At 44.8% G+C, this 17,623-nt stretch overlaps 1 protein-coding gene across 1 annotated transcript in view; it reads right to left on the bottom strand.

Moving 5' to 3' along the window:
• Positions 1–1,362: 1,362 nt before the first annotated feature.
• UPP2 (uridine phosphorylase 2) overlaps positions 1,363–17,623 on the bottom strand; it is a 146,367-nt gene continuing 130,106 nt past the window's right edge. The window contains exons 6-8 of the mRNA XM_015411531.1: positions 14,104–14,313; positions 4,855–5,001; positions 1,363–1,520 (exon numbers count right to left, since the gene is read on the bottom strand). Coding sequence (XP_015267017.1) covers positions 1,363–1,520; positions 4,855–5,001; positions 14,104–14,313 — 515 coding nt within the window. The remainder of the gene's footprint in view (positions 1,521–4,854; positions 5,002–14,103; positions 14,314–17,623) is intronic.

Raw genomic sequence — 17,623 nt, 5'->3', positions numbered from 1 at the left:
CCACACCCTGCGAGGTTGTGGCTGTAGTGGGCGTGCCAACTCTGAAGCCACCCGGAACTCCGTTACTGTGTGTTCCTGCCCCAAAATAGCCCTGACTGTTGCACCGCTCTATGTATTCTCTTTAACTGTATGCTTGTAGTTTCCTCTGGATGGGGCACTGTTTAGTGGGGATGGGCAGAAACTGGCTCACAAACTAAAGTTTGTGATTAATTGTGGCCGGTTTGTGGTTTGCGGACTGAAGTTCATGATAGATCAGCCGGCACAAACTTTCAATTGGTTCATGGTAGTTCATGAATGGATACATTTCCAGATAGACTGTCTCCATTCCATCTAAATGTTTACAAAACTTCAAAGCAACAGGGGGGTTTTCTCTACTCAATCTAAATGTGTACCAAACTTCAAAGAAACAGGGGGGGACTTGGAGGGCACATAAAGAAGCATCTGGGGGAGGTCTCCTCCCCTGCGACTTTGATGTCTCTAGCTTGCACAGGATCCATTCTATACACTCCTGAGCCTCCGCCTATCATTTCCCCAGAAAGCACTTTCCTGGGGGCACCTTCTTTGGGGGGCTATAACGTGGACCCCATAAATCCAATCTTCATCAGACTTGGAGGGCAAGTAGAGGAGAGTCAGCCAGAGATCCTCAGTGAGATTGGTGTCACCAGAATTCCAGGGGGCTGTTCTACTGCATGATGAACCTCATGAACTGAACCTGTTCATTTGGCGGCTAAATATTCATGATGATTCATGATTCGCAAACCAGGCATGCCACGAATCACAAACCAAACCACATTTTCCTGGTTTGTGCCCATCCCTACTATTTAGTCACAGATACTCCAAATCAGGACAAAGTCTTGGAAGATCCGGGGTGCTGTTAATTCCTTGCCTTCTCTAGTCTGAGGACTAAGTGCCCCCCCCCACAAATGCTCTGGAGGGTATATTCCTGATGGCACAGCAGATGCTCATACAGGCATTAGTTTTACATCAGTTATATGCATGAAATCGTGTGCTAACTGAAGTCAGCCACGTATTTGAACCCAAAATAAATTTTAGGAGACCCTTGAAAAGTATAATGTGGGACAATTAGGCATTAATTTTATGTGGCTAAGACCACATTAAAAAGAAATTCTTATTGCAAATGGGAACATCCATTGTCAGATACATTACAGCTGAGTTATGACTACTGTTGAATTGTAAATTTAATTTTCTTGTGCTACTATCTCAGACACCCTCCTCCACATTTAAATATGTGTGATCAAGTCACTAAAACATGTAATCATATTAATGTCTATACATGTATATCTACAGACAGGCACATATACTGCAGAGAATTGCTACAACAATGACAATTCTCACAGTCCTTTAGACTGAACCTTCTGGATTCCAAAGCCCAAGGCGCTTTTTAATAAACAGTGAAATCAGCTTTTGAGGTTGTTGTTGATATTCAAGTAGAACTTCATGGGATGCTTGGATCTGGTCACCATGAAGTCGGTTAAGGAGAGTCACACAGACAACTGCAGCTAGAAAGCAAAGAATCAGGTTTGTTTTTTTTAAAAAAGAGTCAGGCTTGTTTTTATATAATATACAAACTACACAAGTTGGTGAACAGAACAGTAGATCTTAAGAGCTTTCTGTTTATTTGCTAGATAACTGTCAAGTGCTTGAAGCATTTAAGGTGTGGTAGCTTTGAAATCAGTTGGCTAACAAATATTATTCTCACCAATAAAGACTTAATGAGGTCACCTGGTCCTCACAACCTTATTCCAGGCTACTTCGTCATGGTCTAGTTTTAGGACAGGGGAATACTGTCCCCACATCAGTTCTGAGATCTGAAATCTTAGTCAATGTCATGAGTAGGTTTGATGCATCTTTATTTTGGAAGGCAATGAGAATTGTTGCAATGGAGAATGGTAGGCACAATGCTGCATTTTTTTTTAATTCTACTGATAATTTATGTGGCAATTTATATTACTTTTGGGGCATCAGCTTTTTCATTTCTGTATATACCTCTCTTAGGCCTACAACAGCTTGTAGATCCTCTAGCTAAACGTGGGCTACCTAGAGTAGGGGAACTGATTTCTGTAATCTGGAGATTGGTTCCGGAAGATCTCCCAGCCCCACCTCTAGGCAACTCTACAAGCCCCCTCTGAAGCCTGAAGAGGTGCAGCCCAGACACAACTTAACTTGGCAACTCTAAATACCTTTCTCTAGGTTGCCCCAGTAGGACCACTTAGAAAAATTCTGTGGTAAAGCATCCCAACAGGATGTAGGTTTCTTCAAGGAGTTATGGGATAGGGGCACATCCATGCTTGAGACTCAATGAAATATTCAAGAGGGAACTAGATAAGCATATGGAGCAGAAGTCCATCAGTGGCTATTAGCCACAAGGTATAGATAGGAACTCTCAGGATGGGGCAAGTGATGCACTGTATTCTTGGTGCTTGGGGGGGGGCAACAGTGGGAGGGCAGGGGGTCCCCCCACCACTGCTGGACCTCCTGATGGCACCTGATATTTTTGGCCACTGTGTGACAGAGTGTTGGACTAGATGGGCCATTGGCCTGATCCAACATTGGCTTCTCTTATGTTCTTATGTTATTCTTGGAATTCTATTATGAGAGGGCTGAATTTAAGCTATATGTGCCTTTACTTCACTTTAAAAATAGCCCAGATTAGAACAGTTAATGCATTTTCAAGAATGTCAGCAGGAGCCCAGTGACCTTTGCAGCCAGTGAAAAAATGAAGCAAAACACACACATACACACACACACACACAACCCTAAGCTGGAAAACATTGGCATAACTTTCTAAAAACTTTTTACAAGGTGGCTTCAAAGGCTTTGGTTTTGCCAACACCATTAACCTTTTCAATCTGTTGAACATACTGATCAATCTCAGATAACCAATTTACAAAACCACTTAATTTCCAGAGAGAAAGTCTGTTCGCGGATAAGAGTTGCTTCAAATTCATTTTCGGCCTTTGTGTTGTAGCAATCCCAGGGAATCTAATTCTAGGAAGGGAACAGGATTTGGGAGCTACTCTGTTTTTGTGCTGCAACTGTTCATTATTTGAGACCCCTCTCTGCGACAAAAACAACACTCTGCCCTCCAGCCCAAAATATGTGTGATGCTGGAGATCCATGATCAGGGTTGTTGTTGGTTTTAAAAAAACCAGTAATAGCACCAGCCGTTGGCTCCAGTCTGGATAAAGGTCATAGTACAGGGAGAATGCCCCATACCATTTCCCCAATTATTGTTGCCCCATGCAGCTGCTGTTTGCCCCATAGATGGAAATGGGCATGAATCTGTATCTATTTCAACCCTCCTTCCCCCTGGATTTTTAAAAAAACTACGTACAGAGTGATTTGTATTGGTAAAATGGTATGGGGGGGGGAGGTTAAATCCCCTGTAAGCTGCACTCTTGGTCTTGATCACACACCCCCCCCCCATACACACACACTGCTTTTAACATTTTTTAAGTGGACATCTAATTATTTCCACACTAAGGCAGTAAAACCTGCTTCTGGACTATATCACTTCATACTGCAGGTGGGAGTGCACACGGCCATATGCGTCTCCTCCACTTACATGGGTGAGGCCTGGAAACCTTCTGCTTTTACAACTGATCTCCAGCTGACGGAGATCAGTTTCCCTGGAGAAAATGGCTGCTTTGAAGGGTGGGCTCCATGGCACTGTACCATGCTGAAGTCCATCCCCTCGCCAAACCCCACCCTATCTTGGATCCACCCCCCAAAGTCTCCAGGTATTTTCCAACCCAGAGCTAGCAACCCTATCTGACCCCTCACTTTCAGTAAGCAGAGGAATATTCAATCGTACAGCCCTCATTTTAATCAGGAAGCGGTACACACAAATTTACCTTCTTAGTGAATAACAGTTAAAATGCTTTAAGCCTAGCTACATGTTAAGGGGGTGCATGGTCATGTTGCAATGAAGTGCTTTTGAGAGTCTACACCAGGGGTGGCCAAACTGTGGCTCAGGAGCCACATGTTGCTCTTTCACACATATCGTGTGGCTCCCGGCAGGGTGGCTGGGGAAGTGAAGGGGATAGGGTTGCCATGTGTACTTACCCTTGGCAGCGGGGGAGCCTCGCCGGGCTCCGGGAGCTCTTGTGGGATGCGCGTGCGCGCGCCGCCAACACATCACAGGAAGTGACGTGCTACGTCGCTCACGTTGAGGGCGTGGCCAGCTTGTCGGAGGGAAAACCATAGAGTTTTCCCTCTGATGATCTGGACCACGCCCCCAACGTGAGCGACGTGGGGGCGGAGTTCCGCCCGGGGCCCAATTCTGCGGCGGCGGAAATTGGACCTTCAAAGTGGAGGTTTCTCCACCCCTGCCCCCACTTGGCAGCCCTACACAGGGTTGTTGTGAGAGTGTTGGACTAGGATATGGGAAATCCTTTAAATGCATTCTCAAAGCACCCCGCATCAAGCCTACAAATATAATTGGACAAATAAATATCAGTCCCTTTTTATATCCCTTTTGATTTTATTTTTGGCAGGCTATGTTAATGTTAATAAAAGCAAATTTGCATATTTTCCAATTAAAATGTGTGTGTAATATTTGTTCATGTCTTGTGGCTCTCAGACATCTGATGTTTCTTCTGTGTGGCTCTTACGTTAAGCACGTTTGGCCACCCCTGGACTAGACAGTAGCTTGGATCCAGCAACGATCAAGGAGGAACATAAATTTAGCACAATTCTGCGCAAGCAAGTTCTTAAAGCTTGAGGTTCCACTTCCTTAAGAGCTACAGCGCAAGCAAAGGTTTTGCCCAAAGGAGCAAAGGAGCAAGGGATTCAGGGCAACCGTGAGAGCAAGTGTGTCATTTTTGGACTTACCTTTAAGACCACAAAGCCTGCACATAGCAGCAAATACAGTAGACTCCATTTCTATATTTCTAATACCAGCGTTGTAAGCTCTTTTGAGGTACTCTAGCTTTCTTTCATTGGAGAAGGAACACAACGCCCCATCTAATCGTCCCTGACCTTAGAAAGAAGGGAAAGAAAAACATAACTTATTTTGTACTTCCACAGGCAGCAAGCTTGAAGGTGTCATTAGAGATTTTCCTGACCAGGAAGCCCAAACTTAAGTCACTGATCCAGCACTCAGCCGATCAGGAAGCTGCTTTGGTTCAAGGGGAGCCCAGTGAGTTAAACACTACCCCTTACCACCACCCCAACTGGTAACCGGTACTTATTCCACGTGGCCCATCAATGCTCTCTCTAAGCTGTGGAGTCTTGTGAGCAAAAATTCAACTTTGTGAGCTACTGGCATTAAAGTTGTGAGTGAGCAATCTGGCTACTCCATAAATCAGTTTGCTCTGGAGCCACCCTTCCTGAACGAAGACAAAAATGTGTGAGCTGGAGGCTAAAAAACTATGAGCTAGCTCACACTAACTCAGCTTAGAGGGAACACCCTGTTGTCGATCTTTTCTGCCAGGATGAGTGCTTCCGCTGGCTCCGCCACTATCCGTGGCCAAGGAAGACGGGCCAGTCTGATGCTGGCCTGTCTATGTCCTTTACTTGGACCGCCCCAACATCCTGCATCGGGCCCACAGCATCTGTTTTTGCTGGCTCTCCCTTACTGCCAGCCAGCGGCCAAACCCCACCCCTTCCTCCCCACTTCGTTTAAAGGAGTGGCGGCGGCGGCAGAGCAGCCTTTCTTTCTAGGAAGCCCAAGCTTAAGTTGCCAATATTCTGCTAAAATTTAAAACCTCACAATGCTGTAAGTTTTATTAGCACGCTTCTTCAAATATTAATATCTTGTTTGCCGTGCAGTTTTTAGATGCAGAACATTACCGCAAAAGACTGCCGAACGAACTACAAAGAGGGACATAAAAAATTGGAGTCTTAAAAATTTTTTTTTTATCACTTTGGAAGATAAGTCAATAAATTAAGGCTCATGTGCTTTATTACCGTGTGGAGAAGAAAGAAGCACCAAACCAAAAAAAAGGGGAAAAGGAGCAATGATAGGGTAGAGATGCAGAGAAGTCTATTTAAACTCCATGCTGCAAGTAAGTCAGACGAGAAGAGGAATCCTATGGAAATGGAAAGCACAGATATCTCCCATTGACTTTGTCGGGCATTCAAAACATTTGTGTCCCATGTTTCCCTTCCTATGATGGATCCCAGAACCCAGCCCTTCATATCTCCCGATGATATCCAGAAATTCCTGTAGTAGTGCATTTTGGAGGGGTGGGTCCTGATGCGGGCAGAACCACTGCTGCCCCTTTAATATTTTTGAGCTGGTAAATGAATATGACACCTCCCCCAACCCCTACAAGAGCCCAATCATTTCCTTTTACTGGTGGTTCTTCTTCCCCCCTTCTCCCTTCCACCTTTTTGGGATGTGTGGACAGTGAACATGCATGCTTTCTTCAGCTGGGCACTAGTTCCATTTAGAAAGTCTCCCTACTGGTGCCACTCTCCATCATGTGCAGAGAGGAAAACGAGAGCGCACGTGCTGCTCCATTCCGCAAGTTTCTTGCGGGTCTCCACTTGTTTCCATGATTCTTGGAGTCACAAACATACTCTTTTTCATCCCCCAAATGCTCACAGTTCTCCCTCCACTTCCTACGTCTCCCCTTCACGTATACTGAGGATATGACAGAAGTCTATGGGATGGAAGGAAGCAGGAGAAGTGGACACGGGACCAAACTAGGTCGGTTTCAAGTCGGCTTCTCCTGTAGTTACCAGTCCACTAGTATTATCTTGTTTGTACTGCATGAACTTAGAATTTTGGTAATCCAGTTGCTGCATTAATTATACTATATCTTATGCTGTTTCATTTATTCAGTTGTTCATTCTAATTTCGTAATCCACTTTGAGTCTCAGTGAGAAAGGCGGACAATAAATACAGTAAATAAATAGATAGATACATGCCCTGCACCCAGTGGGGGAAGAAGAAGAAGAACAAGAGGAGGAGGAGGAGATTGGATTTATACCCCGCCCTTCACTCGGAGACTCAGAGCAGCTTACAAACTCCTTTCCATTCCCCTCCCCATAACAGACACCCTGTGGTAGGTGGGGCTGAGGGAGCTCTCCCGAGGACTGTTCTTTCAAGAACAGCTCTGTCAGAACTATGGCTTGCCCAACGTCATCCAGCCGCTGCAAGTGGGGGAGTGGCGAGTCAAGCCCAGTTCTTCCAGATTAGAGTCCGCGCACTTAACCACTATACCAAACTGGCTCTGGGGCTATTTTGGGTTGGGAAAACTGGGAGGACGGCTGAAGCCCCTTCTCACTGAATACTATGGTCCTGATCCAAATGGGCCCCCCACATGCTTGGGAAATGAATTTCCAGCTGGAAACTCACAGGTTATGTGTGACAGATTTGAAGTCAGGCCAGGGAACCCAAACCCAATGTACCGAAAATCATAACATGTAGTTTGGACCCTAGAGGAGGTGGATCTCTCAGCAGCAATCCTGTTTCTTTCATTTTCATCAATAGCAGCCAGGATGAAGAGAATTAGGATTGCAAGCTCTGCTCCTTGCAGAAAAGGAGCAATTAATAAGGTTTAGAGAAATAGGGGGAAGGGCCCTCCCCATTGGGTTAGAAGAGGCCCCAACTGGAAGTCAGTATCTCCTCCTGGCTACACAAAGAGCATGGGCATGTCTGCAGAAGTGCAGAAGCTCTTGCTACAGAGCATAGCACACTACTTTGTTAAAAAAACCAAGCTTTAGGCAGGCCTGGCTCCAATGAAAAGACAAGAGGGAAACCCTAGAGTATACAGTCAGTTAAGCCAGTATTGGGGGGGGGGGGGTTATTTCCCTGAATATATGTGCATGTAGAGCAGAAAAACTGGGGAAATAACTCCCCACCCCAGCATGGTTTTCATGTGAGGAAACTGCTGGGGGTAGGAGCCCTTCCACCACGCGTGGCACCGTTCCGAGCTTGTTTGGGCTCTCCTTTTCTTTTTAGAAGCAGTTCCCCGCAGCTGCTGTGTGGCTATAGGGAACATGTGAAAACATGTATAAACCAGTGAAAAATGTAACACATAGTCGGCTCTCAGTCAAGGGCATCCAATTGCTAAGCCAACAAAACAATGTTTAAAAAAAGGAAGAAAGAAGACTGTCTACTTTTTGAATGATGGAACGTTACCGGAAGCTTGGACAGAAGGAATAGAAAGGCAGGGAGGAAGTGGTTGGCTGAGGTTCTCAGTGACCTCAACAAGTTCCTCCCCCGCTGAATGAGGGAGAAGAGGCACAGCAGTGCTCCACAGCTAAACTGTGCTGCTACTGGGCTTGATGCTAAATAAATCATGACAAATGAAGTCCATGGGGAAAGCAAAAGGATGCAATTAACACCGTCCAGACTGAGAGCAGTAAACAGGCATTACAATATCAGGGCTAGTTCTTGTACTGATTGCCCCTTGGTATGTATACAGGCTAGCAGGTGGTTTAAATTGGATATATTTGTCATTGCGGCTTTACTGTTTTCCTTGATGAAGTTGCACATATGTTCAAATTCAGAGTGCCAGGAGGTGCTCGGGGATCTTGCATTAATGTATTTGACAATGCCATCTGCCTTGACATCACTCCTGCAAGTGAGGGAAATTTGTCACCAGTGGTAGGGGTGGAGAAGGGTGTGATTTGTATGTATAAAAGTACAAAGTTTAAATTCAAGGCTCAGAAGGTGTAAAATGTTTATATAGGTAGCAATACTACTTCAACTGGGCTCAACGGCAAAATACATGGAGAAGGTCCTCAACTTGATTCCTGGCATCTCCAGTGGAAGGATCTCAGTGATGCTGATTTACACATTATGAAGTTGTGAGCTGTGGATTCTCCTCAGTTCCCATGCATGTGGGGCCTAACTCAGATCATGACTGCGAAGCACGTGAAGAAGAGGCTTCAGCCTCCCCCCATCACTTTATTTATTGATTTAATTTAATTTATATTCCACCCTACCCCAAGAAATGGGCTCAGGACAGATCACAACATAAAACCAACAAACAATAAAAACAACAAATAGCTATTTCTTTTTCCTAACCTGAAATGGTCCCACCAATTAAAGATGCTTGTTTGGTAGATACATGAGAGAGGGCCTTTCTGGTGGCAGCCTCACTCTCATGGAACGGCCTCCTTAAGGAGGTGTGCCTGGCCCCTTCATTGCCAATCCTTATGTTGTGTCCGATGACCGCCACCAGAGGTCAGCGAATACCCCAGAGCCAAGCTGAGGAACAATGGGACAAGGCTCCTGGTCTCTCCACCGAGGGACCAATGGGATGTTGGCGGGAGATTCAAACCCACCAACGGGACTTAGGGGGTGTCCCCATATGTGTATATAGTTGGCCCACGGGCTGTTTTCCCTTTGTCTTTGTTGTGTAGCAGTAAGCGTGCAGGATGATACGTGAACCGCAGCGGCCTTGCCATGTGGTTAACCCACTACACAATACCTTAGGAGGCAGTTAAAGATGGCAGTTTGATTTAGGACTGCATTTTGATTGATTTAGCTTTTATTATGGGCAGTCCTAACTGGAGTTTTTGAACTATGACTGTTATGGGTTTTATCATTGTTGTTTTTATAGCCACCTTGAGTTTTGTAAGGGGGAAAGGTGGCCAACAAATCCTTTAAACAAACAAACAAATAAATAAGGGGGCACTATTTGGCCTTTTGAGGAAACCCACATGTGGCCAGCCTTGCAACATGTATACTATTGCATTTCCCCAACAAGTCACATAATGCCCCCTAAGCCAGTCTGAGGTCAAGAAAATGGTGCAGGGGGAAGACTGAAGCCTTCTCCGTGCATGACACAGTCACAAATGGAATCAGGCTCTATACACACAGAAACAGAGGAGAACCTGCAACTCATATCTAATCCGGTAGGGACTCGGGACACAATCTGTTTGTTCTGCAACAATGTTTCCTAATCTGTGGGTCAGGACCCAAAGGTGGGTCACAAGCCAACCCTCCCTAATGTCTGCCTCTGCCCTTTCCACTGTTCCCTTTTGTATTTTGGAAACCAATATCTGACCCTGGAAACAGTATCTTCCATGTCATACATTAGTTGGTATTTTCCCACACTACTGTTGATCAAGTAAAATGGATCCTGATGGTTACTAGAGTGAGTTTCTTTGAATCTTAGGGGTGATTAGAGGGAATACTGAAGGAGAGAATAGTCAAAGGCTGGAATGTAACGCACATACGCAAAGGCTGCACATGTCAGAATGCCTCTTGCTTGGGGTTCATAGTGGGGGCAGCCATGCCCTTTGTGTGCCCTTTGTTGGTTTCTCAAAAACATCTGGTTAACCACCGTAGAAAACAGAATGCTGGCCTAGATGGGTCCCAAGGCCATAGTTTGCTTAGGGCACCAAAAAACCTTGGGTCAGCCTTGGATGAGTCTCCATACCAAGTAAATTTGGATTTGTGGGTCACTATACCAAAAAGATTGGGAACCACTGCTCTATAATGTGTACACTGAGCGTCAAGTAGCAGGAATTGGGAAAGATCTTTCTCTGGCTGAAATCTTGGAGATCCACTGCTGGTCACTACAGTGAATACAGAGCTACGTATACAAATGGTCTGATGTCATATAAGGCAGCTACATATGTTCATTTGACTATATAACATGAACTAAAGTGCATAATCTCTTTCACTGCTGTCCAGGATGGGTTTTTAGCAAGTCTAATGGTGGAACCTGAGTCATGCTTGTCTGCTTCACAACACATGTTTTCTGAGATGGCAAATGTGCACCTGCAATCGTGGTAACCTGGGCCACCCCCTTTCATTGTCTTTCCATTCCTGCATCTTAATCCTCTGCAATGGCTTTGAGGAAATGTGGCCTCGAGCAAAAACACAGATGGTCATGCTTTGCAAACAGATCCAAAGGTTTATAAATAGGCCACAGATTATTAATTCTCCATTTATTCTGTTTCACTCACTTGGCAAACGGCATTTAATTGCTTCCAAAGAAAAGGTTCTAGGGTAGTACAGAGGAGCTAATGGTTATTTACATAAATGTCGCACTTCTTGACATTTTTCTTCAGCAAAGGTAATTTGGAAGCTATAATCCTGTCACAGGAAGTAACTGGAGTGTAAGCCAGCTGTTAACATTGTGTTATGATTATTGACAAGGGACTATTTGCTTTAACTATTTAATAGGATATGCTTGTTTTTCCGCAGAGCAGGGGTCTTGTTGTAGAAAAAGAGCTGCCGGAGCTCATTAGCATAACTCATTAGCATAACTTATTTGCATATGCCATGCCCCCTGACATCACCGGAAGTGACAGAAGGCCACACCCCCTGACATCACCGGAAGTGTGTCAGAAGGCCCGGCTACTTACCCTCCTGCTTCGTCCTCATTCCCGAACGGAATGAGGATCGAAGCAGAGGGCGGGGTGAAGAAGGGGGCGGGGCTTCACCACGTGACCGCCCCGCCCCCTAGAGGTTCTCTTCCGGAGCTCCATACCTGAGAGCTCCCCCCCGACTAGAGCCCTGCCGCAGAGTATCAATAAATGTTTTTGAGGATGAGGGACATAAGGCACCACTACTGAGGGGCTCCTAGATTTTCCTGAGTGTCACATAAAAGGAAACAGGAAGCTGCTATAACATGGCTTTCTTTGCATACAGGGTGCTGTAGAACTGGGTGAATGTGACAGGTATCTGGGGTATAAATTATAGCTCTGTTCAACTGTTTGGAAAATAGGTTTTCATCCATACCTGCACATTTCCCTATAAATATATGCCACTTCAGATCAATTTTTGTTTATTATTCAGGAAAAACACCTAAGCTTCATCCGTACAATGGTGGATATCATTCAGTTGCAACTGGATTGTCTGGAAAATCCAATTTGGATTGAATACTACGGAGCAATATCTAGTAATGTGTGGATACAGCCCCACTTTAGTTATTAGTCTGGTACAGACACAGTCTCACAGGTGGGGAGGGAAGCAGGTAAGAGTGATTGGGCCCTGTCTCCCCCTCCACATGATCACCTGGATGTCTCCAGGGGTGACCACACAGAGTAAGTGACCCCACGAACTCCCCATCCCCACGATCAGTGACGTTCAGAAGGTAGTGTTGCTGATCACAGGGAGGGGATGTATGTGTGGCCACTTCCTCTATGTGGTCACACTCTGTGGATGACTAGGCAGTTGTGTGCGCCCACTCTCCTTCCCCACACATTCAGCAAACGTATAGGGCTGTAGCCTGTATTGGGCTGTTATACCCTAGTGAGAAGCCTATTGTGCCATTGCCAGGTCCACTTACTTGGATGGTGAGGGGCTCCCAACATCCTTTCAGAAGACTGGAAGTTGTGTCGAATGACTTCCGGTAAAAGCAGAAGTGCAGGTCCCGACACAATGATGTCACCCAGAACTGATGTCATCCCGTTGGGGCCTGCACTTCTGGTTTTACCAGAAATCTCCCGGGAAGGTCAGTTAGGGGTGGGATTTTCCCCCACCAGCCAACTGGCTGCTGGTAGGCAAGAGCCTGTGAATGTGGGGGTTCCCCTGCCCCTACCGGGAACTGAGAACCCTAGTGTCATAGCATTCTCTTTTGTTTGTCCATGCTCATTAGAGTCAGTGCAGTGTTGCAGTTAAGGGTGTCGGGCTAGTACCTGGAAGACCTGGGTTTGAATCTTCACTCATGCCATGGAAGTAGGGTTGCCAGGTTCCCCCTGGCCACTGATGGGGTATGGGAAGACATGGTTGCCAGATTCAGGTTGGGAAACTCCTGGAGATTTGGAGATGGAGCCTGGGGAGGACAGGGACCTCAGAGGGGTACAATGCCATAGAGTCCATCCTCCAAAGCATCCATTTTCTCCAGGGGAACAAGTATCTGTAGTCTGTAGATGAGCTGTAATTCCTGGCGATCTCCAACTTCCACCTGGACGCTGACATCCTTACATGGAAGCTCACTGAGTACGCTTGGGCCAGTCATACACTTTCAGCCTAACTTACCTCACAGGGTGGTTGTGAGGATAAAATGGAGGAGAGGAGAATGATGTAAGCTGCTTTTGGTCCCCATTGGGCAGAAAGGTGGGGTATAAATGAATTAAATAAAAATAGATAGATGTGAGGTTTTTTGTCTTTTATATTCATCTAGCTTTTAAGTTTTTTTAAAAAAACTACATTTGTTTTTTGGATCATTTATTGTGCTGTTGATTTTCATTGCTCTTAGGAGGAGTAGGTTTCCCCGTCCTGTGCTCTCCCTTGCCTGCCTGCAGCTCAGTAAGTGTGGGAAGGTGAGTAGGCCAAGCTGCAAAAAAGGAGGGACCAGGCAGACAAAATTCCAGGGAGCCCATAGGACTGGGAAAGTTTAGTCATGTGATATCATATGGTGCTTGGATGGGGTCAGGAGGCTCCAGTGGGAACCTTTGTCTGGGGAGCCATTGTGGTTCTTGGTGGCCATGTGAATAAGTGAAGAGGGACCAGGATAACAAGAGGAGGAGGCAGCCTCCAGACCAGTACAACAAATAGCATTTGTCCTTTCATTGCTTTCCCTCTTCATTGCCATTCCCTACGAGAATAAAATAAATGACAGGAGTTTTCATATTTTTTAAAGAAATGTACAGTATTCAAGTGTTCTTATAAATGTGCTTCCATTGGGTGAAATTGAGATCCAGACTTGGCTTATACAACTTTTGGGAGATGAATGTCTCTTGCTTGTATTAGATTTCCCACACTTTGGGGCACATTTAGAAAGAATGAGAAATTGCAGGAAAATGAAAGAGGGATGTTACTTAATAGTAACGTTTCCCTCTATAAAATTTGCCTTTGTAAACATCCTCTGAGACAGAAGCCTGGGCCTCAAGTGTTCTCAAAATTTATCAAAGAAAGTTTCCTCAATAGCTAAAAACAGAGGACAGATAATTGCAGGTAAGGCTATAAAGGGATGTGGGTAAGGAAAGTACCATCCTTTTCTTTCTTGAATAAACATTATGTTTGTTTGTTGTTGGCTATCCTTGTGATGAATAGTCTTGTGTGCCAAGGCCTTAACATTTATCTCAAAGAAACAAGGCTAGAAGTGACCACACATCTGGAGTAGCACCAGACAGGTCATACCATGAATACTGTCATGTTTCATAACTCATCCTGGTAGTCAGGAACAAAAACTGTATTATGCGTTATCAGCCATTCTCACTCACCCTCATAAAAATCATAGGTGCACATCGTATGACCAATAAGTGTTGGGAAATCCTTAATCTCTTTGCTACATTCCAGTAGTTCCTCAGCCAGGTCTTTATCAAGTTCAGTGCTTCGTACTACCACACGGTCCAGAATCACCTGCTCAAACTGAGGCTTGAAAAACGAATCCACTGCTGTGTCTGTTATCACAACTGACCCGGGTTCGATCCCTGAAAACACAAAACGAAAGAAGATGTTGTTAAGTATTCCAAGAACACAAATACATCCACTATTGACCAGAACAATTCTTGGTCTGAATGTTGTATTCTTTAACAATTGATTTTTGGACAATCAGTTATAGTCATTGAGGCTTGGGGTAAATTCTGATGGATACACACACACACACACAGATATCTTGAGATATGGGTCTCAGGAGGCTTGGACACGTAACGTATCCTTGTGTTGTGATGGGGATTAAACCATATGCTCTTGTACCCTTTCCCACCACTGTATAATGAGAACTACGGCTTCCTCATTGTGTCATAAAAAGCACACAAACATGTAGGCCTTGTTTCTCATTACAGGCTATATATATGGTGTCAGAAGGGTGCTCAAACACAAGACTCTTCCTACAGACCATCACACGGTAACTTATTTGCCTGTACTACCTGTGAACTAATTATGAGTACCTTAAAACATAAGAACCAAGTAGATGCAGCTAAAGACTTGTTCAGGCATACCTTATTGTGGGGACCACAGATTATAGTGTCTTCACACAGAATTGTTCAGTTTGGTTTCTGGTGCCTTTTGGTGCCTTTTGGAGAGCCAGTTTGGTGTAGTGGTTAAGTGCGCGGACTCTAATCTGGGAGAACCGGGTTTGATTCCCTACTCCTCCACTTGCACCTGCCTGGATGACCTTGGGCAAGCCATAGTTCTGATAAGAGCTGTTTTGAAAAAAGAGCAGTTTCTGACAAGAGCTCTCTCAGCCCCACCTACCTCACAGGCAGTGTTCCCTCGAAGCTGAGTTAGTGTGAGCTAGCTCACAGCTTTTAAGCCTCCGGCTCACCAATTTTTGTCTTCGCTCAGGAAGGACGGCTCCAGAGCAAACTAATTGATGCAGTGGCCAAATCGCTCGCTCACAACTTTAATGCTGGCAGCTCACAAATTAGGATTTTTGCTCACAAGACTCCACAGTTTAGAGGGAACATTGCTCACAGGGTGTCTGTTGTGGGGAGGGTAAGGAAAAGTAGTTCGTAAGCCACTCTGAGACACCTTTGGGTAGTGAAGGGTGGGGTATAAATCCAATCTCTTTTCTTCTTCTTCTTGGTTCACATAGTTGACAGGAATTTGTATTGTTTTGGTTAAGCATGGGCTAGTTCATTTCCCTGGCTAACTCCCTACACTCAGTGCAAGAAGCAGCAATGAGAAAATACATCTGCCATAACCTGGCAAGTTTTCTGTTGTTGTAAACTTCTGCTCCATACAAGGAATGTAGGAAGTTTCTGTTTGGATGGGCCCTCCAGCCGAATGAAAATTCACGAAACAATTAAGCGGAACGATTTCTACACAAACCAGATTTGCACCATACAAGAGAACTTGAGTACAGATTCACGGATCACACTCTGTACAAAGACTAGTGTGTATCCATTCATGGAGAGCACACAGAATCCTCCTGCTTTTTTCTCTGTCCTTTCTGCCCCTTATGTCCACCGGAAAGATCATTCCTGGGACTGTGAGATCCATGGGGTGTGTGTGTCAGTATTTGCTATGTGGGTTGGTGGACTAGAGTGAGGAGGGGTGGAATGTGTGTTTGCGGAAAACAAAGCAGAAGTAATGTCATCCCCTTCTCCTTTTACTTCAGCCCCCCACCCAACCTACATGGTTCTGTGTGGATCTCACAACTCTGGAAATGATCTTTCTGGAGGGTCAGAAGGAGCTGCAGAAACTGAGGAATGTAAGAAAACTTCAAGCTGTGTGCGTGGAGCAGTAGGAGAAATGTCAGTGGGGTTCAAATCATATCTAGGTTGTTAAAATGTGTACCTGAAGAAGAAAAGGTACACTGTATCAGAAATAGTTGTGCAGGCTCATTTTACTCCATGTATGGATAGCATTCATTGTTTTCTGTAATGCAGAATTACTATGTGATGATAATAAACATGCATAAGTGAGATGCAATGCATGTACAACAGATGAAGTGAACATGAAGCCAAAGAACAGGTGAAATGGTATTTTCTTAACATGTACAAAGAATTATTACTGTCTCTGATGTCCTAAGTTCTCTTTGCTGATTATGGAAATGCTGCCTTAGAATAGTCATCAACACCAGTAAATAATTAATCACTGCCAGTGAAGGTGTATAAATGTGATTCTGATGCAAGGCTCACCTATGCTACACAAGCATTTAGAATTACTGCCCATAACTGTTGCAATATACTCCCATCATCAGTGATAGACACTGCTGGTAAATTTGTTGTTGTTGTTCAGTTGCACAGTCGAGTCCGACTCTTCGCGACCCCATGGATGGACCAGATCACGCCAGGCCTTCCGGTCTTCCGCCGTCCTCTGAAGTTTGCTCAACTTCATGTTCGTTGCATCTATGACACTGTCTAACTATCTCATCCTTTGCCGTCCCCGTTTTCTTTGACCTTCAATCTTTCCCACCATCAGGGTCTTCTCCAGTGAGTGCTCCCTTCTCATTTGGTGGCCAAAGTATTTGAGCTTCAGTTTCATTATCTGGCCTTCCAGGGAACAGTCAGGGTTGATTTCTTTTAGGATTGACTGATTTGATCTTCTTGCAGTCCAAGGGACTCTCAAGAGTCTTCTCCAGCACCATAGTTCAAAAGAGTCTATTCTTCGGCGCTCGGCCTTCCTTATAGTCCAACTCTCGCAGCCATACATGACTACTGGGAATACCATTGCTTTGACCATGCGGACTTTTGTCCGCATGAGATTGATACTTGTAAATACAGTATCAATAAACTATTCTGTTGACCTAAATCTAGTTGAAATCTATTTTTTAAATCATATGAGCCATATGCAAAGAAGTTAGTATTGCAATGTGAAGATGGGTTTTGGCTGTATGTTTAGGATTGAAAGTATGCTTTTAAAAAATGCATATTGAGGCTTCCATCTCATCTCCAGTTACTTGCTTATGAGACTTATTGACATGTATAGGATTGAACAGTGCCTGATGTGTCTTACTGCATTTTTGGCAGGTCACTTAATAGCAGTTTGCACCAGTTTTGTCACATTTTGAATCACACTACTTTTTTAGGAGTAGCCAGCTGTTGTTTTTCACCTAAAGGATCCAGGAGGAGCTATGTCAGAGACCAGGAGGCATAAGGGAAGTACATTGGTTGTCTAAATTTTGCTCTGGGACTTTTTGATAGTTCCCTGTTAAGCAAAGTAGCAGCTCAGAACATGTTTGCCGCTGTCAACACACAATAGGAAGCTGCAAGTTGTAACCACAGGGAAAGCCTGACAAGAACATGTTTTACATGCCAAAGGACCCAGATTCAGCTCCTGGCATCTCTAGACAAG

The sequence above is a fragment of the Gekko japonicus genome, unplaced genomic scaffold (genome assembly GCF_001447785.1).
Source record: "Gekko japonicus isolate JY-2015 unplaced genomic scaffold, Gekko_japonicus_V1.1 scaffold6, whole genome shotgun sequence".
NCBI lineage: Eukaryota > Metazoa > Chordata > Lepidosauria > Squamata > Gekkonidae > Gekko > Gekko japonicus.
The sequence above is the reverse complement of the archived record's forward strand: the minus strand, read 5'-3'. Positions and strand labels throughout refer to the sequence as shown.